At 47.0% G+C, this 25021-nt stretch overlaps 1 protein-coding gene across 1 annotated transcript in view; it reads left to right on the top strand.

Moving 5' to 3' along the window:
- The window catches only part of ARHGEF9 (Cdc42 guanine nucleotide exchange factor 9), a 161871-nt gene that overhangs the window by 4960 nt on the left and 131890 nt on the right, over nucleotides 1–25021 (top strand). The window contains exons 2-3 of the mRNA XM_035541829.2: nucleotides 3628–3766; nucleotides 6271–6392. Of these exons, the coding sequence (XP_035397722.1) occupies nucleotides 3628–3766; nucleotides 6271–6392 (261 nt within the window). The remainder of the gene's footprint in view (nucleotides 1–3627; nucleotides 3767–6270; nucleotides 6393–25021) is intronic.

Below are 25021 nucleotides of genomic sequence, written 5' to 3'. Positions count from 1 at the left end.
TTTCTGGGGGAATTATGGTTGCTGGAATAGTGCAAATGAGCTAACCCATCGGGATGCCGCGAAGGTGCTCCCCGCTGTGGAGCGTGCTGATGCCAAGCAGCCCATACTGGTGGCCTGTGAGCAGGGCTTTTAGGGGGGGGTTGTGATTTCTGTGCAAGAAGCAGCTGCACATTGCATTGCCATACATGGGGAAATATGAAACTCGACCTGTGCGGTGGGTCTAACTGGAAGCAGAGGGTTACTGGTTTACCTGCATGTGCACACGCTAGAAGATGCATTGGCAGTTTTGCCTTACTGATAGCTGAGGTACTGGGGGCAAATCCGGAGGTCTCGGATCCTCCCACAGCTTTGGAGGTTTGCTTTAGAGCAGCTGCCACAAATGTCTTTTTGCAAGAGGAAGCTGGAGCAACTTTCTTTTTCTGTGTTTGATGGGAAACTGAAGCTCTGTGCAGCAAGTTCCCATCGTGACCTTTATCTGGAGATCGTGTGTCTCTCTGCCACAGAACATTTTGGGAGCTGCTGCAGAAGTGTGCCTGATAAGGTGACTTGTCTTTTCCCTCCCTGCTCTGTTGAGTGACACTAACCAGGAGAATGTGTATTTCTGAGTGGTATCTTCAGAGCTCTCCTTGTCTCCTGGTTATCGCCAGTAAGCTGCGTTGTCTCAGCCTACTGCTGCTAGCTGTGCTTATGAAAGAAGCACAAATTAAGAAATAGTGCTTTACTTTCTAAATCCTCCTGCTGCCAAAGGAGCACTATACTCAAGTCTGTAGCAAGGCATGATTTAGTTGCAGAATGAAGATTCTGTGTATTTATGGCCTTTAATATGGTTGTCTGACAGTCATCTTATTTTTAGAAGAGACAAAAACTCTAAGCTGTTCAGATTTTCGTATTTGTAATAGCCACGAGGTGCTAGCAAAATCTTGAATTACAGCCTGTATTTAGTGCTCTCTGTAGTGGGGTAGGGTGTTGTGGTGTTTTATTTTTTATTTTTGGAAACATTTTTAGCATTGTCAGGGAAAGGCAGGTTGAGTCTGCAAAGCCGGTGGGTTTTACATGTGTATAAAACCAGACGCTGAACACATGGATAACTGAGATTTCCACGTTTTCTTAAGATACTTGTTGGGTCTTACCTTCCTCTAGCTCCCAGCCTTGCAGGCTATCTCCTGCCACCCTTGGTACCATCACAGTGGTGATATGAACAGGGACTCGTGGGCATTGCTGGCCTCTGTGCTAAAGGGACTGGGTCCAGAAGTTCCCTGTGTGGGAAGTTTGCTTTGGCTTTCTCCTCCTCCCACCTGTTACCCAGTCAAGAGAAGCGTACTGGAGCACTGGACGTGGTGCAGAGAACGGGAAATCAGGCCTTAATTCAGCCACAGACTCCCAGCTGCACCTTTGGGGGAATTCTAGCCTGTCTGCTTTGTTCTTCACCTGCAAATAAAGACAATAGCACATCAGTGAAAGGTGGGGCTGCTGGAGTCCTGAGGACAGAAACAGGAAACCGCAAGGCACCCACTTGTTAGCAGGCCACGGAAGTTTGACAAATCTCTCTCAAATTGAGGCTAAAAGCCCCCTAGTGAGAAGCCCTCCCGTTTTCTTCTCCTTACCTTTCGAAACTGATTTTTCTGCTGATGTCTTGACTGTAAGATTATACCCAAGACTAGAAAAGTTCCTAAGAGGAACACAAAGGACTGGCTTCCTTGGTGTGGCTGAAGCGCAGCCCGAAGCCGATGGTGCTTGGTGGATTTGGTAGGGAGCAAGGCCAGGCCAGCTTCAGGCTGTCAGTTACATCTCCCCAGCCATGAGGAAAGCCACCACGAGAAGATGTAGGGTGGGTAGGAAGTATCTGAAAATTAGCTGTGCTTGTAAGGAGGCTCGATTTTACAGATACTGGGTTGCACAAAGGTCAGTGCGTTTGTATGCGACCTTTGTTAGCAGCTGAGCGATGCCAGGCTCAGCTTTTGAAGGAGGACAGCCTGCAGGTCTGAGCTGCTCTTTTGCAGTTACGTATTCCACCAAAGTAATTAAAATCCACGTATATGAAGAGTCCTTTCTCCCTCCAGAAGGCTCCCTCTGCCCTCCCGATGACTCCAACAGCACAGCGATAACAGCAGCGCTGTTCTGTTTATTCACCTCCTGTCCTCTTCATAGGCCATCTGTAGGCTTCTGCTTATGGAGCTGGGAGAAGACCTTAGATGACCTTTGGCAATGCCTGGGAGGGAGAGTTTTATTAAGATTTGGGGGAATTAAGAAAATGACATCCTGTTACTAATTTAATTCGCTCTTACAGATGTAATTCACAATAGATCTTGTCAGCAGAACTCCTGAGTTTTGCAGGAATTGTTCTTGATGGGTATCCCAGCTTTATTTGAAAAACTTGTAACTTTTATTTCTGTAGTAGGACAGGCAGATCCCACTATTGTTCTGCTGGACAGGCACGCAGATGAGCAGATTGTTCTCCTAAAGCTCACCATTGCAAATTCATTGCTCTAGTCATATGTGCTTTAAGTGCTGGAGGTGTTTCTGGAAAGCTCTCCCTCTTTTCCCATTTTCCACTTCTTATTGCTGAGCATGGCCATACGTGCAGGTCAGTGGTAGGTGATGGGGCATAGTTAGCTGTCATCTGGCAAAAAAATCCAGATGGGAAGTCTCTTTTGCTTGCTCTAGGCCACCAAAGGGTGTCTCTCGTAGTTCAGTTCAGGAGTGCCAATTGAAGCAGATCTCCAGCTGCCGAGTCCCCACCCTCCTATGGATGCACTAATGGGCCTGAATGGCCCTGAGCAGCCTCACCTGGGGCCTCCACCCCGCACAGCCATGGGCTCAGGAGCCCATTTAAGTCCAGCCCTGAGTGCTCAGTCTTTCACGGAGCCCTGTAGCGCATGAGCTCTAGCTCAGCCACAGTTGTGTCCTAGGCATCTACAGGCTGCGCTGGGCTCGATGCCCACCTGTGGCCTGACTTCCTAGCTCAACCTTGGAGCTGTCTCACTGGGTCTGATCTGAAAGCTGCCTACCTGCTTTGACACCACAAATGCACCTGATGGTCTGGAGGCTGTCTGGCCCTGGCTGCCCTCTCCAGACTTCTCCTGGTCCATTGCTTGGGCACCAGGGGATAGGGCTTGGCTGGCGAGGCCCTATCCTGGCAGCCAGCTTCCCTGCTCCTGACTTGCCATCCCTTAGGAAGCTGCCAGCCCTTGCTGCATGCTGTAAAGCCAACCCAAAACGCTCATGTGGATATTGGGTCCTCAGCACCAGCTAATTTGCTCCCTGTGTGGGCTCCTGCTGGGACTTGGTGATGTGAGTGTAGACAAAAAGCTGTGCAGAATGCAGATGTCTTCATCATGCGTTACTCGCAGAAGTGCCTTGGGGACTCAGTGCCACTGGAAATTGTTGGGACTTGAGCACCATGAGCTGTGTTCAAGGTAGGGAGCCCCATGCAGGGAGAATTAGGGCAGCCCAGCACAGCAGCCAGCAGAACTTAATCTTTCAGTAAAAAACATGACAAGGGTACAGACTGCAGTGAGGAAAGTCTAAGGTGTGTTACACTGTCTTGAAAAAAAAATTATTAAATGTGTGCTTAATTCTGAGTTTAACACATTGGTAAAATTCTTCTCTGACCCTTTTTTTTGCCAGATGGTGTCTTCTACTTCTCAACTGTCCGTGCAAATGCCTTCCAACAACGTCACTATGGAGAGATCTTCCTCCAGTTCCCTGATCCTGAACATCATCAGGGAGATGGAGGAGGCAGAGAGGCTATTTGACAAACCACGCTGTGAGTAGCTTTGCAGTGTTTTTCCTCCTGACTTTGTCTGTTTATCCCATGCATCCTGCAGAGTCAGCCAAGGCTACAATGGGTTGAAAAAACTCCCAAACGTGGCTTGTATCCACTCCTGTTACAACCCTAGAGCCTGATGAGAAGGCTCTGATAGCCATGCGCTGTAGAGTTTCTTTTTTTTCCTTGTATTTTTAATGTCTCTGAACACACTGCCTATAACGTGGTTATGAGAAGATGAACAGTTAGGTGCATAAAGTGTGAAAGCTGTTCAGCAACTTCTGTGCAAGTTTTAATTTGGTAGTTTCCTCTTAGCTTTCTGTCCTGTTACCAGGTTCTGTTGTGAGTGCTTGCCATTTGGAGGTGGCGAGTGGTGATGGGTACTGAGGTTGCAACTCAGGTCTGATGTTTGTTTGGAAACAGCAAGAAATGAGTTCTTTTTTTCCTTCTGGGTACTCTTCCTGATCAGGTAGAGAATCTCGTGAGCCAAAGACTGAGATGAGCTCTCCTCTGCAGCACTTGATTAATGTAATTATAATTTGTCCTGCTCAAAATGACACTACAGAAAGCATGACAGTGTATTTGCTGGAAGGGTCTTGTGTTCGCAGGTACATAGGCCGATAGCTGAATGGGTGACATGATTTTGTGAACCTCTAGTTAAAAAGACTGATAATTACGGTAAGAAAATTATTTCTTGAGGGGATACTGCTAACACTAAGAATCCTGTGCTTTAGCAATGGGCAAGTACGGCAGCGCTGCCAGACTGTGCTGGCATTGCTTGGGAGCACCCAGGGGATCTGAGCAGTTTATGGATGGTGGCAGCACATCAGGGTGAAGGAGAACTGGAAGGGAAAAGGCAAAGCAGCGCCTCTTTAATTGATGGCTCTTCTGTAGGGGTGCACGCATTTTCAGCGTGCAGGGAGCAGCACAAGCATCTCTCAAAACGTGATCATTACTGTGTTTGCACATTGCTCCCAAGTGCTACTACATCGGCGCGTTTCTTCTGGAGCCTGCCAGCAGCCTCTTGCTATAACCGGCACTTGCACTGCAGCTTGATTTCCTGTGAGTCTAAAAAGTGAAACGCATGTTGCTAAAAATAACAGCAGGGTGCCTACGTCAGCATCGCATTTAGGAAATAGGTCTCAGCGCGATCTCTCTCCCAGCAACACTGGAAGAAAATCAGGATTGCTGCCCACCCAGCCGTGTCAGGGCTGAGGCAGGGTCCCAGCTCCGCTCTGCTCTGTACTGCTGTCCTGGGCCGATCAGAGTCCCCACCTATGGGATTTGGGAGCAGGGAGCTTGCAATATGCATTCAGGGAGCATATGCTTTGGCCATGTGAGGTAAAGGTGACCCAAATCGCAGGAGCAGAGGTCCTGGGCTGTGCATCACCACTTCCCCAAAGCCTGGGACCTTTTTCCCTTTGCTGTCTGGTTTCAAAGCCCTCGGGACTGACACAGTCTGGAACTTGTGCTGAGGTGAGAGGTGCATCCAGGGGATGGGAACACCCGTGGAAGCACATATGCACACGCAGCACGTACATCTATCCCATGCACTGCCCCGACCACGTGCGCCTGCTGGCAGGAGCTGGTGCTGGCAGCTGCCGTGGGGGCACGTGTGGTGCTCGGCTCCGGCTCCTTCCTCCCAGCGTCTGTCACTCCAGGTTTGGGGAAGGGTTTGAGGTCTAACCTTGCCAAATGTGGGAGGGAAAACCCAGTCTTGCACAGAATGACAGCTTTACCCCCAAAAAGAGAAGGATAGGATGGGGAACTGAAAATCTGGGATGATTAGAAAAGTAGAGCTGACCTTTGAAAGGTGAATTGCCAGCCCTCCTCCACCATTTGCCTCTTCTTTACAAGCTGTTTTGTGCTTGGGTATGTACCATCTGTAAGGCCAAGATGAGATTTGGTGTAAACAGTATAAATCGCTTAAGGCTAGATCAGGATTGCATCTGTGAAGGATTGGCCTGAAATGTTTAGGATGAGAAGCAGACATTGCTTTGAAAAACAGCTTTTATGGACTGTTCTATTGTTATTTTCTGCATGAATTTGAGAAGCTGTATCTTTTTCAAGATATTGCATCATATGGACCACAACGGTTGTAAAGCTGGGATTTTTGCAGAGGTACTGTTAGCGGTTATGACCCAAAGAACGATTTAATTTCTAATATCAGTGCATGAAGATGAGGCTCTTGTGCTGCCGGGAGAGCATTCTGGCTTCACACCCAGCCTGTCTGACCCCACCTGCTTATACCACCTCTTAATTTGGCTCTCGGCTCTTAGTTTGTGCCTGCATTTTTGTAGTATCCAAGCTGCACTATTTTTCTTGTATCCCAAGAGCACTGAATAAAGCACCTAAATATACTCTCTGCTCTCTTTTTCTAAAGAAGAGGTTGAATGAGTCTCCTGCAAACAATTTTGTTTCTTTCATTTAAAAGAACAGCCTCCGCCCCCAGCCTGAGCTAAAGCACACCATTTATCTTTTGTCATTTTTTTTTTCCCCTGTAGATTTGAAACGGAGAATTGCTGAGAATGATCTGCCTTCAAAGACTGTGGAGGTGTACAAGAACAGTAACAGTAGACGTCGATGGACCTTATTCAGGCATGGAACTGTGAAGCTGCAATATTCGGTAAGGTGTTCGTTGAACTATGCCTCTGCGTGCTTCAGGGATGTTATATACCTACTGCATGTTTAACCTTGGAAACTAACAATCTGCTTTACTTACAGCTTCCTGAATCTGTGGGTCCTTTAGCCACTGCTGAGCTTTTTTTTTTTTTTTTTCTATTAGAGTTATATTATAGCAATATTAATATTATATATATAGTATTTATAGAATATTAATTATAGCAATAAAAGAATAAGTGCATTAACCTTTCCCACCAGACTAGCTTCCCTCCAATATATATCAGAGGCTTTATAGTCTGATGGAGGCACTGGGCCTCCCATTTCTTTGGCTGAGCATTCCTTGCAGGTAGAGGGAACGGTGATGTTTCAAAACTGCTTACAGATTTGCTATATGGTCTTGATGATATATTTTCCCCCATCCCTTTTTTGCCACGTGTCCTTTGGATTTGTTACTGCTCCCAGCACCGTCTCCGTGACAGATTGACTTGACTGATTCTTTTCAAAGTGTTTTGCAAATACAGGCACGATCCATTTTTTTTTTTTTTTTTTTTTGTGAATGTTGCTGCTGGCTGAGGAAGTAAAAGCTGTTGTAGGCCTGGGGATGTCAATGTCTTTCTCTGGAAGTCGAAAAAAATCAGGAAAAAATGGCTAAAAGTTGTAACGTTTGTTTGATGTGCTTCCTTGTTTCTGTGTGGGGTTGTTTTTTGTCGGTGCCGTGCTGAATGTTTGAGGTCTGGAGGCCTTGGTTATTCCGTGGGAATTGGTATCACTTGGTATCATTGGGATTGGTATCACTTGTGTCTGACTTCACTGGTTCCCAACATATAAAACTCTGGATAGTGCAAAACAACAGAATTGCTATCTGGCATCTAGTGTGATGCACGGAAAGTTCTCTAGTGACTAGGGCAGAAGAGGTTTCGCCTTTGTTGTTCCTCTAGGCCAGACAAACAAAGGATGATCTGGGAGCCAAGAATGTCCCCACTGGAATCAAGAGCAGGAAACCAGCCTCCTGTGGTTGTGTCTCTGTGGCTCTTTTCCTCTCCACTACTTGTCCCCCCTTGCCAGTCCTTTATTGTATATATTTTCCCTTTGTTATCTGATGAGCTGCCTTCACGAAATGTGATTTCCAAGCAGGACCTGGCCTCTGTGTATCTGTTTTTCCATTGGAGAAGCAGTAAGTTCGCAGTGAGACCGACTTCTCTGGCCTGCTTGTGTTGGGTGTTTCTTGGCTTCCAGGGGACACGTGCAGGGATTGACCTCTGGTATTTCAGTCCTTTGTGGCTTTCTGGAATGCCACCTTACATCACCTCCGTTTTCTCTCCTGATTTCAGTGGGCTGAGACACAAGATAGAGGGCAACAGACAAGGAGTTCATCCCTTCCTTTTCTCTCACTTCTGTTTGGGTCCTACCCTGTTTCTGAAACACAACTGCTTCTTTCAACTTGAAAATGTTATTCTGGTTATAGGGTTGTTGAACATCTAAGCTCCTGGAAGATAAAATGATCCAAATCTAGTAGGGCTGTTTGTCCTCTGGGACAGAATAAAGAAAGGCAACAATATATTCCCATGGAGTTGCTGTTACAGCAATAAATTGCCCTGCCAGCCCTATCTTGGAATATCATCAGGTGTGTTACAAACATTTCCGTGTTCAGGATCCAGTGCTAACTAGTGCATGGGTATGTTCGGTCTACCTTAAAAGAATCTAACACTTTCTTAATCTGTTAAGAGGAGCCGTATGGTTTGCAGCCTTTGTAGTCATCCTTCAGGACCTGCTCAGAAATGAGTGTGCTATTCTGTTTTGTCACAATATTGCTGCCCAATGCATGAAAACCACGATAGTCTGTGTCCTGAGTCATCTCAAAACCAGACGTGTTTCTGACACAGAATAGAGCCTGACATTAGAGCATCCTTTCAAATGCAGCTGAGAATTAAAACTCCAACACACCAAAAATACTGCTGAAGTTTGGGAAGGGGTAGCTATGAAACTCTCTGGTGGTGATGCCTAGGGAGGATGTGGAGCTGGAAAGGGAAGGGAGCTTCTCATGAGCACACAGACCTGTGTGTGATGTTTGGCTCAGACACAGGCGTGCTGAAGACCCATGCATCGCTGGGACAGAGAATTGGTTTTGGGTGCTGATTGAAATGAGTTCGGGGACTTGTTCGGTGCTGCTGTTAGGCAGCTTGTTGCTCAGCCTGAATTACAGTGAACAGGCAGGTGTGCAACCTGTGCTGGGGCTTATAAATCAGAGGTACTGTGTTAAGCACGGCTAGAGTAGGATATATAAATGTGGTTACAATAGCAGTGCTGGAAAATTCATCCTTCGCCTCTGCCCCACGTTGAGTGAAGATGCATGGGTCTGTAAATCAGCTCTTTGCCAGAAAGAAATTTCTTCTTTGCCAAGATTTATAAATTTGAGATAAGATTTGTGAGCTTGGGTATCTCTTATTGGGTGCATTCATTGACAGCTGAAGACCAGTCAGGTGGCAGAGCTAGTACAAAAAGATTTATACTTCCAAACCAGAGGCCAGGCTTCTGGAGAAACTGCTCGATTTCCATTTTGGATGGGAAAGCGTGAGGTGGAGACAGCAAGAGGGGACTGCCAAAGCATTAGGCTTGTCTTAGGGGCATCAGTGCCATCTTGGTCCTTGGAGAGATGTGGGTGGTTGTGCAAAAAGAGCATTGGTATCACTACATGTCATGCAAAATGCAAAGTTGTTGTTGAGCAGCTGCCTTGTGAACCCCAGGAGGCTGCTTATTTCTTGCTCTGTGTAATGCGCAGGTTTTGGTTTAAAAAAATAAATACATGTATAAATATATTTTCATTTCTCTTTTAATTTCAAGCAGCAGGGAAAAAATTAAATGAGGTCAAACTGAGTCTTTTAAAAGCTTTCAGTATTTTTTAAGTACGCTTTTTCGCTTTATATACAAAGCGTTTTGGGTTGGCACTCTGGTTGCTTGGAGCCTTTGCTTTGCTGGGAGCACTTTGACACAATCAAGACCAACTTGCATGGGACCTCGAGGTGCCCAAGAAATCCGCAGGCTTTGCTGCAGCAGGAAACTGAAATGCCAAAAAGTACTCCCCAAAGGCTCTCCTAGCTCTGACAGTGCCCCTGGCGTCTATCATACCTCTGTGATTTACCCTCAGGTAGGTCCTGCCAGCTGGGACATGACAGGACAATGGACAAGGAGCGAAGTGAGTTACATTTTTCCAACCACAGAGTAATTCTGGGAGACATTTTATGGCTCTGGATGGCAGAAGTAGAGGATGACAGTCCCATCCTGGCCTGGCTTCATTCTGACCCAAATCACTGGCTGTCGTTGTTGTTTAAGGAGGGACTTGCTTCTAGTTAGCTGTCTAGTCTAAGTTGGTCATCTCAGCTCTTTCCGTAGTCCAGTGCTGGAGAAGGAAGTTTAACCCATCCTAAAATCGGAACCATCCCCTTAATGACTGTAGGCATGGATGTGTTGGGTCTTGCAGCTTTAATTTTTAACCTTTCACTTAGCAAAGCCGATGGCAAACATTCATGTTCTCTTCTTCTTTTCCCCTTTGTGTCTTGTGTGCTCTTGTACAAGGGACTGAAGCCCAAATTTATATGCTGGAGGAAGCCAGAGTGTGATTACTTCGAACGGAAACTGCATCAGAGCCAGCTTCTTCGACACCCCCTGTGCTAACGATAGGCTGTGTGGAGATGTTGAATAATTCCCCTTCTCTGCCTGTCCTTGGTGCTCTCCCCAAATCATCAGCTGTTTTTAGAGGCTGCCTTTGCAGTGATGGTGGATGTGTGAGCCACGTGCACCAGTCCTTAGCTGCCCAAAGCTAATTCCCCACGAGCACGTTTGTAAGGAATGGGAAGTTCAAGTGATGTGCAGCCTGCAAGAGGACGAAGCAAAGGCAAAGTTGGTTTGGGTTCTCGTGCTCACCCTGTGCTGCAATGAGCAGGGAATGCTGCTTGGTATTCTGCACCAGCTCTTCTGCTTTCTATTTTTATCTCCTGGCATAATGCTGAGTGAGCAATTTGTTTAGTGGGGTTATTATTATTGTTTTTTTTAATCTCTTTGAAATGTGTCCTGCACCATGTTTCTCTTGGCTTGCTACGTTGGGGAGGAAGGGGTTGTGGAAGGGATCACAGACTGCTGCATTCTGCTACGTGAGCTGTATGTAATCGTAGTCATTTTTTAGCCCTTCTGTCCACATGAATAGGCTGAAGGAAAAGCATAGTCCCGTGGCTTTCCGGGTGCTAATTAGTTGAAATATCAGCGCGTTGATGATGAGAGGTTCATATGCACATAAGGAGGGCTGACAGCAAAATGCATTCTCTTTTAATTTCCCTTCCTTCATTTTAAACATTCAGTACTTCTGCTGCCAGGGTGTGTCTGATCTGTATGTTTTCTGGGGTTTGTTTTATATCGTGATAAACCTATTGTACTGCTATACTTAACGGTGCTCTGAAATCTTTGTATCGGTTTTTACATTACTTTCCTCCTTGAAGCCACTCTTAGGCATTTGTAAATGCTTTTACCAGTTCTGGAAACCTGTCCGTGCCTAATTGTTAAAGAAAAAGAAAAAAAGAAAAAAGACTTGATCATTCAAGGTGGAAACAGCAGTTCGGACCAAGCTGGCAGGTCCTGATGCCCCTGTCTCGGAGCCTCGTGACTCACTAATGCTGGCAAATGCTTCCCGTGTGTCTGCGTGAAGCGCGCCCAGCAAGGAGCTCTGAATTAGTGGGATTTGCAGCAGTGGGCAGCCTTTTAAGCATCTGAGGTCTGATGCATCTAATCCGATTTAGTGTTTGAACTGCTCAGAGCACAGGGAGCATTGAAGGGATGTGTATAGTCTCCGGTGAACTCTAGGTCATCCCTAAACCCATTTGCACCTACTTTGTGTGAATGGTCCGTGCTTTGGACTTGCTCCCTGGTGGCTGTGATGGAATATTAGTGCAAAACACACTTTAAGGTTCCTAATACCAGAAGTGAGCAGTTCTTATAAACTTACCACGCTCTGGTTATTTTGTCTTGCTTAGAAAAAACGTTGTTTATTCAGTGCTGTGTTTCTGTGCAGAGCAGCGCTGGGGGAACACGAGCCTTGGTTCCTTCGGTGTTACACCAACAGCACCATAGCCCAGGTGTTTCTCCACCACACCTGGGGACAGACAGGGCTTGAGTGACAAATCCTTACAGGAAGGAGAAGCTTGAAAAGCAGAAACACTGAGCTTTGGGTTGTGGGATTCTGTTCTAGGTAGCACAAGAGAGAGACTTGAAGTTCCAGACTTAGAAGAGGTTTCTCAGCTGTTCAGAGGTTACACATAAGCCTATTAAGAAGAATCTCATCTTCCAGTTTGTGGTAGTCTTTATAGCGCAATTGAACCTCGGGGAGTTTTCTGTGCCACTGCGGGTGGTAGGTGCTGCATCCTACATGGTATTAAATGTGTGTAGAACGGTGACTGTACGTAATCGCCTCTTCTATAGTTCAAATTAAGCTCTCTATCCTCATCTTAAATATCAGCCTGGAATTGATCCTTTTCTCTATTGCTTGGTAGTTCCACCTTGATTGCTCAGCTTCAACTCGTTACTCAGCTCTGTCACCGTGTTTCACTCCGGGATATGGTTTATACAAAAGAAGCTTTAATGTAAACTCAATTAGTGTTGCATTGCTAAAACCTTAATGACATTTCGCTTGGCAGCTCTGTGTGGTTTGCCCTTCCCCAGTGCGCTATGTTCTCAATAAAACAAAGTCCGTGGTAGGTGTAGCATGAAAAATCTCTGAGTAAATATTGGAACAAATGCTTCTGTAGTGCTTCCTAAGCTCTGGCTGCATTTGTGACTCAAGGCCACTGCAGTGTCACCAGTATGTAGCTGAAAAGGAGCTAAATTTGGTGGGGGAAAGGCAAAAGCACAGTCATAGCTTCAGAGTCTCTTCTGTAGCTACTGAGATGTGATTCTGCGATGCATCATCACCCACGCAAAAGTGCTGCTGAAGCCCCTGGTCACTGGGTAGGGGAGTACATCCAGTAAAATGCTTCCATAAAAACGCAGCCACAGTACACCTGGACACAGCCTTGTGGTGCTTTGACTGACACGTGAAAGTCGGGGGCTTTGCGAGGAAGGTGCAGTTGCTTTGGCTGGATTTTGCTCTGCATTTTTAAGTCACGAAGCCGAAGCAGATTTTGGTAATGTGTCGCCGCCACCCAGTACCAGTGGTAGGAGTAAAAGGTCTAGTTCTGTCCCTGGCTTTGTCCTAGTGGTTATTTACCTGATTTGAACCTGGGATGTTAACCCAACTCAGAGTATAAAATTAACAGGATGAGAAGCTGCACAAGGAACTTGGATATTATAGCACTGAAATCATGTGGCTTGCAATGAGCTCCTCGATGAATCAGGGGAAACTTCACCTCTTAATGGACTGTACAGAATATAGAGAATAATTCCCCTAATAAATCTCTTTCAATTTCTAATATGTAGGGAAATATATTATCCTGTTGTCCAAAAATGTTGAGAGATCAGTCTTATCTGAACAAGAATAGACATTTCATGCTGGCTCCACGTGGTTTGATGGGGTCAGTGGTTGCACTCCTACGCAGCTGGAGAAAGGATGGAAGCGTAGCTGGTTGCACTGTGGCTGTTACCAGTATTGTGCACTTTGCCATCACAACACCACCAGGAATTGCTGCAAGCCAGAAAAGACCTGATATCCAGCACAGCTGGAGTGGGATGCCTGAGAAGCAGGTTGCTCCAGGAGAGATGAGTCAGTACGGACTGATTCCCCTTTCCTCTCCATCTCACACCAAAATTTACACATCTGAAAGCAGAAATGCCTTCACCCCTGTTCTTTGTATGAGGGGAACTCATCAGTTCTCAGTCTCTTGACATGCTTCAAAAGTTTTAGCTGTCCTTTGGCACCTAAGTGGGCTGCAGTCAAGTAGTGGCCTCCACTGGTCCTAGAAAGAAGGGAAACAGCGAGAAAAAGGTAAATGAAAGCTTTTCCAGGACTTTGCTACAGCAGTGATGCACTCAGGTCTCTTGGCGATGCTGTCTGTGTTCTTGGAGTCACAGGGCAATGCTGACAAGAAGCCGACTGGTGGGATTGCCTTTGTCTTGTTGGTGTTGGCTCCAGATGTGCAGACGCGTGGGCCACTGCTGGCTCGAGCAACTTCGGGAGGCTTCTGCTGCAGCAGGACAGACCTGGGCTCTGCACTGTGAGGCTTTCGGCTCCACAGCACCTCCATGAAATGGTTAAGAAGCTAATGCAGTCTTTTGCAAATGTGTAGGGTGTTTTTTTGTCTCCATCAAGCCCGCTGAACAGTGTGCTGTCAGGTGTTTTCCCCGTAATTGCACCGCGTGGTGCCTGCTGAGTGATTCCCCCGCAGAAATCCAACACAGCACAATTGGCCGGCCACTGCCGTGAGCGAGGCTCCCAGGACGCGGGGTTTCAGTGCAGGGTAAGAAGGATGCTCCCCGGCTCCTCCCGTCTCTGGCAGCTCGGTGATTTGCGGTGAGAAATCCCCTCCTCGAGGTGGGGAGGGAGAGCTCTTCCCCCTCTGCTCTCCGTGTCCTCCCCTTGCTGCGGCGGGGTTTTGGAGGGGATCGAGCTGTTGGTGCATGTGTTGCTCGTTCGATTAGCCCGGTCAGATTAGGAAGATGTTCAGTCCCACCTGTACGGCGTTTTGCAGAGACGAAATTGTTACAGAGATGGATTTTGTCTTCCGCTGAAGCACTGGAAGTGCTGCTTCTGCGGGTAGTTGGGGACTGGACAAGAACCAGTGGCTGGATCTATTGGTACACCTGGTTCATTTCCCTGCATTCTTTATTAGGGCCATGTTTTTCTCTTGTAAGATAACTTACTTTCATTTTTAACACTAGCCAAATATCAAATATTCCTCAGGAGAGGTCTGTGATTACAGCTCAGTTTTGACAGTTGAGAACCATCCAGCTGATGTATTTGCTTCATCTGAAATGCTGCTATTTTCAGCTCTGCTGCTGGTTTAACCCTCAGTGATAATAAGTTTGCCTTTCCTATGGATGATATTTTGGGTTGAAGTGAGTTTGTTACAAGTCAAATCCACGGGAGATCAGGCTGTATTGTTTTAAAACTCTATTGTGTAAAATGGTTATCTGCTTTTGTGAGATTTTGTTGTTATTTTGATGCTCTTTCAGCCAAAACAGAGCAGAATGAAATCCCCTCATCCCAGACGGTCACCATTAAAGAATTTGGTCTATGTCTTTCTGAAGCATTTTACAAACCCTTCTGCAGAAGTAATCTTTCCTGCCACTTTTTTTTCTTTTTTTTTTTTTGGGGGGGGGTGGGGGTGGGCTTAGGATAAAGGCAAACTAAACTTTACAAGCTCTTTTTGGGAATCGGACCTTTTCCAGCTATAATTTTGCAAACTATTAGAGCAGGAGATCATGAGGTGGGAACCCAGTTATGCAAACAGAGCCACGTCACTCTCGGCCAAAAATAGCTTTGGTACATGTGCATTAAGGTGGAAATGAAGGCCTTTGGTGTATGTACAGCAAACAGTGATGGGAGGGAGGCGAGAGGGGAAGCTGCAGCCTTTTGTTTAGAGTCTCTCAGGAGATGTTTAGAGAAAGTGTGTTTTCCAGAGAGGAGCAGGGTATTACTGCTTACAATTTCAGTGGGATCGGAGTTGCTGCCTTTCTTGCACAAAAAGAGAACTAGGGTTTTTAGAGATGACAGTCTGTTCCCAGGGGCGTTAATCATTTTTAACATCCACGTAGAACATGGAGAAAAACTGGAGAATAGTTCAAAATTGTGCCTTTTGCCTTTTCTTTCTTTCCTTTTCTCCTTCTACCCAGTCCATGTCCAGCTCAGCGCGTGCCTGTTCGCTCCTCTGCTCCTGTGCAGTTGTTAGCCAGCCTGGTGGCTCCTCGCTGCTGGAGGATTTTGTGAAAATCTCACATCGACTTGGCTTAAGTCTTCCTCTGTTTTCATTTCAGCCTCACCCAACACTGCAACGCCCTAAATAATTTGGAGAATGCTCTCCCAGCTATCTGATGCGTGCTTGTGAGCAAGCTGCCTCTCAGTTTTACTGAGTGTTTGCAGCAGGGTTATGGCCCAGCATCCTTTAATTTACTGCATGTTGCTTTCCACCAGGCTTAAAATAAACTTTATTTTTTTTCCTTTCTCCTGTAGTATTGCTACACTGAGATCTCCCTTTGCAGTGATGTGTTTAATTGCGGTATCTAGCTGTTAGGAGAACATAGAGTGCTTCTGGCCCAAGATACAGTTTTGAGTAAATAAAGGAGATAAAATAGTAACTCCAGTATGGAAAATCCTGCTTGTAGGTGTGTAGATGTAGTTTCCATTGGATCAAAGCCTCTTTTTTTAATGAAGACTTGCAATTTCTTATCGTGCAGTCCTTTTCTGAGATGAGCCGAGAGGGGCCTATAAAGCTGAGCAAAGGCTTGCCGACTCCTGTAATGGGCAAAGCGATTCCCAGGCCCTGTTTATTACCTATTCCTCACAGGCTTTTTTTGTCTCAATTAAAAATCTTGTTCAAATTATTTCTGTAGTCATCCCGAATTGCAAGCGCTTATCAGAATGTCTTCCTCACTGTGTTCACGTAGGAGCTCTCTCTGCCCCACTTCTTTCCAAAGGTACGTATGATTATTTTTTTTTCCTGCGAACATTCTCAAATGGAGATTTTACTGTTTGGTCCCTCCATTCCCACCCTCTGGTTCTGTCACGTGCATGTGTCTGAGAAACTAAGGCTTTGGTGACACGAACCTTTCAGGTGTTAGGACTATTTGCCTCTTCCAAACCAGAGTGTTTTTCAGCCAGGATGCCCATGCACGCCGCTGTTTAGGCTGCGCCAGTTGAATGTTGTGGTGTCCTAAAATAGCTGACCCCAGGTAAAAATCGGCTCAGCTACACAGAAGGGGGAAGTTAGGGCTGATTTATTGGCCTGTCAGTTAAATAAGAGCACCTGGATACTCAGTGCTTTATATTTTGTATTGCGGTGACAGCAAAATATCAGCTGTCTTGAACATAACTGCTCTTTTCTATATGTTTGTGGTTAATTAAAGTGTTCATATATCCTGCACTCTTCAGCATTAATTCTGAGATTTATTTTGAACCATTGCCAGGGGAATACATTGTTATGGCATCCTCTTTCCACATCTATTAGCAGGAAGAGGATAATTGAGGAAATCTCACGCAGATTTAATTGGGGACTGAGGGCAGGAGCAGGGAGGGGGAGAAACACAACACAGAAGTAGGTCAGAAGTTTGGCGGCAGATAACTCTTGCTTGACACCGAGCAGTCGAGCCGAGCGGTGCTGTCGTAGGCAGCCGTGGGTCTGCTGCGGGTTTGGGGTTAACCCGAAGGAGCTGCCTCCCTCGTGGCTTATATAACGTGCCACAGATAGGCCGGGCAGGTCCGGGCTCGGAGCATGGTGCAGCCGCCTCTGTGGGAGTCGCGAGGGCAGGCGGTGATCCGCTGTGGCTTTGTGCAAAATGGGTAAGGAAATGGGGTGGCTGCGAGCAGTTCAGCCTGCATTTGGGGCAGGCATAACAGGATTTTAAGCTCAGGAAAGCAGGCATCGCGCTCCGTGTTGCAGCTGCTGGCGGCATGGGAGCGTGCTCTCCCTTCGCACCCGCAGCTCCTCCGCTTGTGCCGCAGAGCCACAGTGCTGGCAGCAGTGCCCCTGCAGCCTCCGAGGCAGGGCCAGGATCTTCTCCCAGATATTCTTTTGTTACTTGTTTTTTGCCTGATGCGGCTGCAACACACGACACTGTTCTGCAAATCTGCATTGGGAGCTCCTTTCGCTGGTGCTTTTGCAGGTTAGATCTGCATGCCTTGTCACATCATGCCAAACTCAGGGCATACAGTGCAGAGGCATAAGCAGGCCCCATTCAAAACCCGATGAAGCTGCAGTCTTTTTGTCAGGGCTCTAAAAGCACGCAGCATGCCCTTGGGTCACTGCTCTGTTTTCTGGACCATGGTCTGGTGGCTCCCATGTCCAGCTTTTAGACCCTGAGTCCCACCTGCAGCGTAAACTTTGGGTCTGTTCTTCCTGTTCTGTGCCTGGACAAACCTTATAGCTGGGAGATAAATAGCAAGTTATCATGGTAAATGGTGCTATGCTTAAATATCATCTTCCTGACTCTCTGTGTGATGCTGGAAGTCTCCTAGCTTTGCCATACTGCAGCATCCCCATCCCTTCGGGGGCAGCACAGCGGCGTCCAGGCAGCAACGTGAGGCTCATGTCTCGGTTCTCAGGTGTAAGACTTTGGTTATCAAAAGGTTTGCTTTGTTTTGATGCTGCCTCTTTGGTGTTGATAGCTCGTGGCCCCTGGTCGGGACCAAGCCTCTTGTTGTGAGCTCGTGCAAACAGTAAGAAGTAGTGTGTGCCCTAAAGAGCTCCCAGTACAAACACAGGCAGACACTTTCTAATAGACAAAGCGGAAGGAGAGCAGGGCTCTAACTACAAATGTTGCTGTTGAGTATTTTTACTGGGTTTCCCCAATGTCTTTACCAACAGCACTGCCAACCCGAAGCATCAACAAATATGATTCTGGCTTGGAAACGAATGTAATTAAGAAATACAAACACACAGAAAAGGGTGGGGGCTATTTGCCTCTGTTTTTTGAGCCTTGAGGGAGTCTCTACTCAAGCATTTTCATCGAGTCGCGCGCAGCAGAAGCTTGTATTTAAATAAAAGTAAAACCAAATTCTCCTGACAGCAGCAGGTCACCGACTTCTTTCTCAGGCGGTAATATGGGGCTAGCCCCTGCCTGCCCCTTGGGAGCTCTGGCTGCCCTACCTTACTGGTGAGGTCTGGGGGTTTCTTTCATTGTTCCTGCCCTCTGTTGAAGAGCTGCCCTGTGGCTGCTGTTGCTGTGGTTAACCTGTGTATTTTCCCTGGGATGAATCTTTCTTTCCAGCTACCAGCTGTAAAGCCCACGGGGGCTGCAGATGCATTGGCTTGTGCTGGAACAGAATGTACAAAAAATAGAGTCCTCAAGGATGCGGCTTTGTGTACTACAGTGGCTGATGTCAGTGGATGGGAAAGGTCTTTTTTTTTTTTTTTTTTTCTGGCAATCTTTATTCTTAATGCGCATTTGAGAAAGAGAAAGGCAAAAAAAAGTGTGTTCTGCTAAACCTAAGTTAAGAAGCTTGTTCAATTTTTAAACAGTTACATAAAACCATCAAAGTCTGACAGCAGAGATGCAAGTTTGTGCAAAAGAGAAATAGGAAAAAAAGCTGAAAGGCAGTGTCAAAGTTAATTCCCCCAGGCTTACACCTAAAACAGCCGTAACTTACAGATGAACCCACTCCTGTTCTTTTTAACTTTTTTTACTTCCCCTTTCTTGGCAAAGATCTTTGTGTTGATGAACTCCTGGCAAAGTGTGGGTGCTGCTTATGCCAGTACTGTGCTGCTTTTGCCAAACCAGCTCTGGGTCCAGGTGAGCATTTCTGTGCTGTCCTTGGGGAAACAAATTGGTGGACTTAAGCCGTGGCAGGAGAGCTTGTCTGTAACATAGGTGCCTGGATTCCCGTGTGTTTCTGCTCCTCGACAGCCAGGTCTGTGTGCCTGTAGTCTTTGGATGCGGTTTCCTGATCTTTAAATTTTAATAAGCTTTGGTTCTGTTGTTGGTTCTGATGCCATCTGTTGTTCCCTTCACCAGAGCAGAAGAGTTGGGCAAGTGGATCGAGCAGTTCCTCAGCACCCCGTGACCATTTTTCTCCAGATATCTTGTAGGTAGCAAGTCAGGAGCTGAACGGTGTGCTCGTGGTTAGATAACAGACCTTCTAGAAAGCCTTGTGCTATAGGATCACTCCTCTCTGGGTAGTGTATAGAGATGTTCCAGGTCTCTGTGAGTAATGTTAATCTATTTATATCTACTACCTAGATACTGGAAATCCATTATATCTGGTTCTGTCTAGACGCGATCAAGGACATGCTCTCAACTCCCATTATTTTTCGATAGCATTAATATTCAATTAAATCTTTGTCTTAAAATGTATTCTGAAAGCTGTAGCTATTGAGGAAATTCATGGGGAATTAAAAAGAAGTTGTCCTCTGACAAAAAGGATATCACATCCCAGAGGTATGCATGGAGGGTAGCCGCACATCTGCTATCTGAGCGCTCTCCTTCCATCTCTGCAGCAACTCCAAGCTTGAGTTCCTGTGTGGCTAAAGGGGTAAATGTAACCGAGGAAAGCCATATAACTTCCTGCAGGTGCTGGAGGGCACAGTGGTAAAACTGGGCTACAACTGGCCTAGGTTACAATCCTTTTCCTTTAGTTGCTGAACTTTCTGATGTTGTATTCAATCTCAAGAATCTAGTTGACGTTAATCTTAGCCACTCGCCTTCGTCACGTCTTTGCAGAAGATGTTTAAGATTAAAGTTGCTACTACATCTATTGTGAGCACAGTAATTTCTCCAGGTAAGTCTTCAGGAAATCATAGTTTAACAGTGCTTGGTTGGTAGCTGGAAGCCCTCGCTTGCCACTCTTGGGAGTGTGGCATGCAGGTAGGAGCAGGGACGTTTGTAGTGTATTTTCCTTATGTAGGGAAGATATTTTGTCAGGAAGGGATGTCTTCTTCCTTATGTGTGACGAAGCTTTGTTCCATGAGAGGGATTCCTGGAGAAAGCAGATGGGAGAAAAAAATGTGCAAGATGTGCCCTGTCCACGTGGCAGGGCCCCAAAGGACTAATGGATTTGGTAGGACTGCGCTGCAGGTCTCAGTGCTGAGAAACTCGCTGTGTAAAGTTTTTTTTATTATTTTTTACTTTTTTTTTTTGCCTTGTCACAGGTGATTTCTTCCTTTCATGCATGCACACATCACCGTGTCTGTAAAAGAGCTGCCCCATGGCACTGCTGACGTAGATGGTTTAAGGTTAAGTGCTTCCTCTCCTATACAGTGCTGTGGGATTCTTGGGGATGACAGGCACTATATAAGAACAGGTAATTGTCATTGGAAATGTCTCAAAATATTTTTGCTCACACAGCCCCAGGTAAAGGTCTAACAATAAAGGCGGGCCGCAAGGGAGACAGTTCTGGCATAATCAAATCCACTGGTGTTTGTATGGCAGATGAAACAGGAATATTTGGCTTGCTCAGTCATGGCGCAGTTACTGTTTGTTCAAAAATCCTGTGGCAGAAAGAGAAAGAAGTGATTCCTGTGCCTAGCATCGGCATCTTAGGGTGAAAGGATGGTGTGGCAGGAACTGAGGATGACTTCAGCTAGGTGTTGGCTGCTTTGAGAAAACGGGGAGACTGTCCTGCCTTGGTGCATCTCTCCCACCGACACCGAGTTTCCCAGGGACCAACGAAGGCTTTTGTGAATGAGCAGCGGAGGAGTTTTGATGAAACGGCCATCGAGGGACAAGGTGTGATAAGTTGGTGCACAAGCACACAGTGTCTCGTGGTGTCTGCCACAGCTTTCCTGTGGGATGGTGAAGTGCCCCATGAAGTACTTATATCCTCATCGTCGACATGGGTTGCGGGGACACTCAGAAGTGGCCTTTAATTTTGAAGGTGAGCCATGCAAGCTGGTCTTTGTAAGAACTTCAGAGAAGGGTGCGAGACAGCCGCTGGCCTGCGTGCAAGTTGCCAGCAAGGTGATGCTGGGAGGGTCACCATTTTTAACTCAGCAACCCTTCCCTGTAAACTATATCTCTGTGTAACCCTCAGGCTGTATTGCAGACAGCATTTTGTATGTCCTGGTTGGTTCTTGATGTATCCACCTCTCTTAGTCTGAACCCAGTTTTGTGCTGGGTCTGAGCAGTTCTCCCAGGGGCTGATGTTTTACCTGTATGAACCTGCTGCGTGCATCCCAATTTCCGCCTCATCCAAGCCTCCTGGTGCTAAGTCTGGGCCCCAGTTGCTGTGAGAAGCATTGCAGCAGCAGCTCTAGGTGAGCTATCTTTGCTCTGGATGTGAGAAAACTGGCCCAGCTCCGCTTTGCTCCTGAGCTTTCGGAGTAGCCTGAAATAGAAACACCACCCAGGAAGGTGTCCAGTAAGAATTACTTCCAACAGGCACCTCTCGTCTCAGATTGAAAGGATTCCGTGGGTTTTTTGTCCTACTTGGAGATCGTTCCCGGGGGTTTGGCACTCAGCCTTGTCGCGGTGCCACGAGCAGGGGCTCCAACGCCCTGCTGGCTGCTGGTGGGAGATTTTCCTCTGCCGGGGAGCTCCCTGTTTCTCTGCCCCTACCTGCGAGGCAAGGAATGCAGCGCAGCCAAGAAGCAGCGTGCCGGTGATCCCCAGCTGGTAGGTAGCCCCATGGGGCTGTTGCACATCAGCATAACTGAGAGCAGTCCAAAGGATTTCTCCTGTGAATTACACTGACTTACAGCGACTGCTCAGGGAGAGAGAAAATTCTTTCCCTGCGGCGGCTCTAAGCCATGCCAGGACCTGAGTGGGCTCCCAGCTGCTCCTGGAGCAGGAGATTGCAGCACGTATAACCTCTGCTGTGCTCAGCAGTGGAAGAACAAATTGAAGGTCCCAGTGGGAGCAGTCTCACGGAATTCACCTCGTTTCTGAGGTTTTTGTTAGCTATGTCTAGCTTACAGGTAACACGGGTCCCTCAATCCCATCTTTGTCTTTTTAGCGCTATTAATGCTGTTCTGAAAGTCAAGCTAGCTTTGTCGTTCCTGCATCTCTACCAGAGCTGGATTTTTGTTTTGATGGGTGTATTGGTCCTTATGCAGACTAATTAGACACTAGTCTGTGGAGTATCTAGAAGGAGTGCTGGTCTCAGCTCCACTGGGCTGCGTCTCTCCGGCTACCAGCTCCTTGCTAGTCCCGGTGATGTTCTGCCACGCAGACTCCTCTGCCTTCTTTCAAACACCGCAGGTGCTGCAGGTGCAGCTCTCTGAGTTTTGCCTCTCCGTTGTTCTCTTCCTTTCCATCTGCTTGCTTTCTTCTGTTAAAAAGAAAAGGAGGGGGTGAAAAAAACCCTTTGTGGCCTAAAGGGGTTCCCCGGTCTCTGGTAATTGCCAAAGTGTCAGCAGCTGTAAGAAGTGTCTAAGTGAAATCTCTTGCCTTCCTTTCCTAGCATGGCTCAGCTTATCTGTTTTGTCACCTGAACTCACCAGTATCCACCACTTAGAGGATGGAGATTTGCATAATTAGTGTTTTTCAGGTACCTTCTGAAATGCAGAAGGGGAAGGTACTCATACACATCTCAGCTCTTATCTAATGAGGTGCTGACAAAGAGGTATCCATGGAGACATCCATTATAAGGCACTGCTCTGAAATTGGTTCTTTCCAATGCCTGTTAAAATGCCAAGGGGTTTTCTTAAGCATAATTTATACTATTCCTTTGCTACATCCCTAAACAAAAATAGTTGTGCCTGAATGTGATGAGAACCATCAGTTTAAAAAATGAGGTTTGCAAGGTCTTATTAAGGCTAAGGGGTAGGAGTGAATTGCAAGAAAGATACAGAGCTTTTTTAAGGTATTCTACCGGCTGCTTTAGCACTGAGAACTACTGCTAAGATGCCAGGACAGAAAGCCAGTAGCCCTCTTGGCCAAAGAGAGGTGCTGAGCATTGCTGAGCGTCACTGACCTCTGGGGCATCCCCAGCACCCTGAAGCTTTGATCATCTAGGTGCCTTAGTGGTGCTGGGGTTGTCCAAATTCCAGCCACCCAGATAGTTGGGAAGCGTTCCCCTGTGAGGGGGATGCCTCAATGTCACCGGGGGACTTCCACGAGCTCTTCCCCAGGGGATGGAGCTGTGCCGCTCTGTAGTGGCTGCAGTTACTGGCTCGGGGGGTTAGAAATGACAGGCAGAGCTCAGGTGGAGAGGAAATAATCCTCCTTTTATGTTTGTCCAAACCTCCCTAGCAAACTTAGTTGGGCACTTAATTCTGGGGTTTTCGGTGACAGGAGATCATGTTGGTGTTGCAGTGCATGGATTTTAAGATGTCCTCTCATTCCTCCTCTCTCTGCTGCTGTCCCCGTCGCAGCACTGTGCACTTCCACAAACCTCTTCAAGTCCTGAAAAAGGTACCTGGGGGAAGCGAGGCCTTCCTCATGCAGGAACGGAGCTGCCGGGCTCAAGCTGCCTGTCACACTGCCCCACGTGTGCTGTGGTTTTCCTGCTGCGAGCCTCGAGTTCGCACCTTTCTGTGTCCCGTGGCAATAGGCTGCTCAGGGAAATCCGAACAGACTCAGGCAGTGTGTTTTATGCTTCTGCAGCTCACACGTGTCTCGTGCTCTGACAGTCTGCACAGCATTGGTAGATAAACATTAGTGCTTCTTACAGTAATGTGCTGTAAGAAAAAATTGAAGATGGCTCTAACTAAACCCTTTCTCCGTGCCTTTCCTGTTGTCTTGCCCTTGCACGGCGAAAACAGGAGAATCCAGCGTATCTGACTTGGTTATTTATAGCTTGAAGCTGTTGGGGTTTATTTCTGGGTTCGGCTAATGGGTTATTTTTTGTTGTAGCTCTGTAACGGATAGGAAGAACTGACAAAATATTAGAAACCAGACAGAGGTAATGATTAAGGTATGTGCACACTCTTTCCCTGGTCTGTTCCTGTATCCACATGAATACCCTCAGTCCTATGTTCATTAAAAAATAAATATCAATCTCCCAAAGGGAAGGCTGAACCACGGTTTAGACTGCACTAGCTGACATTTACCATTCACACTGTGTTGGTTAGTCATGTAAGTCATCTGATTAGAGAGCGTGCTCTTGTGACATGGGCTGAAGGCTTTGGCACGGAGTTAGGAGGCTGGGGACTTGCTGCTGGCTGCTTGGGCAGGGCAGAGGTAATCCCGTCACCCCGCTGCACCGTTACCTTCGGTACTGCTGCTGCGGACTTCCCTGTGCCGTCAGATCCCCTGAGATGAGTGGCTGAAAGTTTTCTGCAGAAGTAGAAAGAAAGTGGGATTGCTTGCTTATCACGGAGCTGCAGCACGTCAGTGCTTGCGGAGAAGAAAGAAGGGCTTCTTCACTGGCATCTGAAGTAAGTGGGTTCTTCGCTCAGGTGTTCGGAGCACCACTGGAGAGCTGATGTCAGAACTAGAGCATCATCTCGAAGAGAGGTCAGAGCCTTTGTCCTTCTGTCATCCCGGCATTGTGTCAGTAGTGATCTTTGGGATTGCTGGGCAGTCCTCAAGCTGTAGAAACTTGCTGAGCCCCAACAACAGGTGCCTTGAGTGTGTTAGTTAAAGCGGTGGTTTCCCAGCTGTGCTCCATGTGCTGCACTGAACAGGCCTGTAAAGAATAACCAGGAAACATGAGTCTAATAACCAGCAGGTAAATTCATCTTTGAGTGATCTGTTACCCCTTGCTGTTCTGCCTGGCAATTTGTTAGTGCTCTACAAGGTCGTTTGGCTGGGTACCACGGGGTTAGGTCCTGTAAGAGACCTGTCTGCTCAGGCATAGCCGTTCTGGAGCCTTAAAGGTCTGGACAAAATTAACTGAGCAGCTGCACTGCTCCGGCAGTGTTGAGCTTTGGGGAGGTTTTCAGCAGGCTCAGGACAGAGACAACTGCAGCACCTTTTCTGGGGGCGGTGGATGAAGTGCTTAGGTGACCGCAGGGGTCTGTTCAGACTGAGAGGGTCTGGATATGAGATCAGCGTCTGAACTAATATTCTTTGCAACTGTATCAGAAGAGGAAGAGAACAAAAAGGGACATGGCTGCCCAGGAA

Source organism: Cygnus atratus, chromosome 13 (assembly GCF_013377495.2).
Source record: "Cygnus atratus isolate AKBS03 ecotype Queensland, Australia chromosome 13, CAtr_DNAZoo_HiC_assembly, whole genome shotgun sequence".
Classification (NCBI taxonomy): domain Eukaryota; kingdom Metazoa; phylum Chordata; class Aves; order Anseriformes; family Anatidae; genus Cygnus; species Cygnus atratus.
This window is presented reverse-complemented; position numbering and strand designations above follow the sequence as displayed.